Source organism: Acanthisitta chloris, unplaced genomic scaffold, assembly GCF_000695815.1.
Source record: "Acanthisitta chloris isolate BGI_N310 unplaced genomic scaffold, ASM69581v1 scaffold3451, whole genome shotgun sequence".
Lineage (NCBI taxonomy): Eukaryota > Metazoa > Chordata > Aves > Passeriformes > Acanthisittidae > Acanthisitta > Acanthisitta chloris.
In genome coordinates this window covers 3,330-4,785 of record NW_008654181.1, presented here as the reverse complement: position 1 = coordinate 4,785, position 1,456 = coordinate 3,330, and the positions used below count along the sequence as shown (strand labels likewise).

At 39.9% G+C, this 1,456-nt stretch overlaps 1 protein-coding gene across 1 annotated transcript in view; it reads right to left on the bottom strand.

Annotated features, from left to right (window-relative positions):
- LOC103810475 (inositol hexakisphosphate and diphosphoinositol-pentakisphosphate kinase 2) overlaps window positions 1–1,456 on the bottom strand; it is a gene marked incomplete at both ends in the record, with an annotated part of 24,127 nt that overhangs the window by 19,826 nt on the left and 2,845 nt on the right. The window contains 2 exons of the mRNA XM_009083371.1: window positions 965–1,086; window positions 1,196–1,321. Of these exons, the coding sequence (XP_009081619.1) occupies window positions 965–1,086; window positions 1,196–1,321 (248 nt within the window). The remainder of the gene's footprint in view (window positions 1–964; window positions 1,087–1,195; window positions 1,322–1,456) is intronic.

Genomic DNA, 1,456 nt, shown 5'->3' with positions numbered 1-1,456 from the left:
GACAGGGTGTCTCTTCAAGCCTGATGACCAAGGAGAAAGCAGGTCAGATGGCTGAAATATTTCTCTACAAACAAATGGAACATAGCAAGAAACAGGAGAAATAGTAAGTCTGAAGATTTGTAGAGGTTTAAATTAATTCAGCTTACAGAGATGCGGTATAGTAGTTCACAAGAACGGAGTTTTGCTGTAAGTAGATACAGGGCCTTTAGGAAGTCAGAGCTGACAGAGCAGGGCTCTACATAGAGGAGTAACTTGACCACCAGGTCCTTTGCTTTCAAACCAGTGACAGGTTGAGATCTCATTGGTAAGGATCAGAGGACAAAAAAAGCACAGGGCAACATCATGGTAAGGCTCTGCTACAGACTACCCAGTTTAAAAGGGGAAATAGATGAAGCCTTCATAACACAAGTGCAGAAAGCCTTGTGACTGCAAGACCTGTTCTTCAAGGGTGCCCTTAGCCCTGCATACCTCATACATGGGCAATATTGCAGGGGACAAGCAATCTAGATTTCTGAAAAACAACCAGGACAATTCTTTGACTCAGGTTACTAATCAAGCAGAGGAATTGACCTGGACCTGTTACTCAGAAGTGTCAGCAATGTGAAGGTCGATGGTAATTGAAATCTGACATTAAAACAGATCCTTGGAGAAGTGAACAAGACAAATACTTGCATTAGAGCCCCGGACTTCAAATGGGCAGACTTCAGCTTGTTTATGGAATTCTGTGGAGGAGAGCCCTGAAGGACAAAGGTGCCTAGGACAGGGCTGTAGAATTAAAACCTGTCTTCATTTGCTCAAAGAACTTCAAATGCTTGACACATTAATTGGATACTTTTTAACACTGAACTAGGCTCTGAAAATACATTTTTCTAATAAACCATAAATCTCTCCCAGTCTTCAAAAGTAAAAACGAACTTTAAGACATCAGAATTTAAAAACGGAAAATAAGCGTTTCACACTGTACCTTTGCAAAGGCTGCTGCAGTCATCTGAACTCGTCCCTCATCAGAAGCATAGATTTTGAGATCATGTCGGTAGGTGCTATGTAATCTAAGTAAACCACATCCAGGAAATCCAGCATAATCTCCTACCAAACAAACATTTTGCTCAAACTCTTTTATTTTGCACTTGACTGTCTTCAAAAGTGACATTCAACACTTTTGTAAAAAATTATTATAATAATTAATTTTTTTTACCTTGTCCACCTGGATACATACACCTGAAAGCTCTTCCAAGTTCCTCTGCTTGAACTCTGCCTGCAGGGGTCAATTCTCCTCCCCATTTTAGAACCAGAAGGAGGGATGGCTCATTTCTTCTATTATCTATTTGTACACAGAGAGAGGACTTTAGTAGCAAAGTGTATTGTACATTCATTTTTCCAAATATAACAAAAATATTTGGTCTGTGCAGGGCTTCAGTAAAGGATCTCTTCAACACTATGAACCTTTAACAGAACT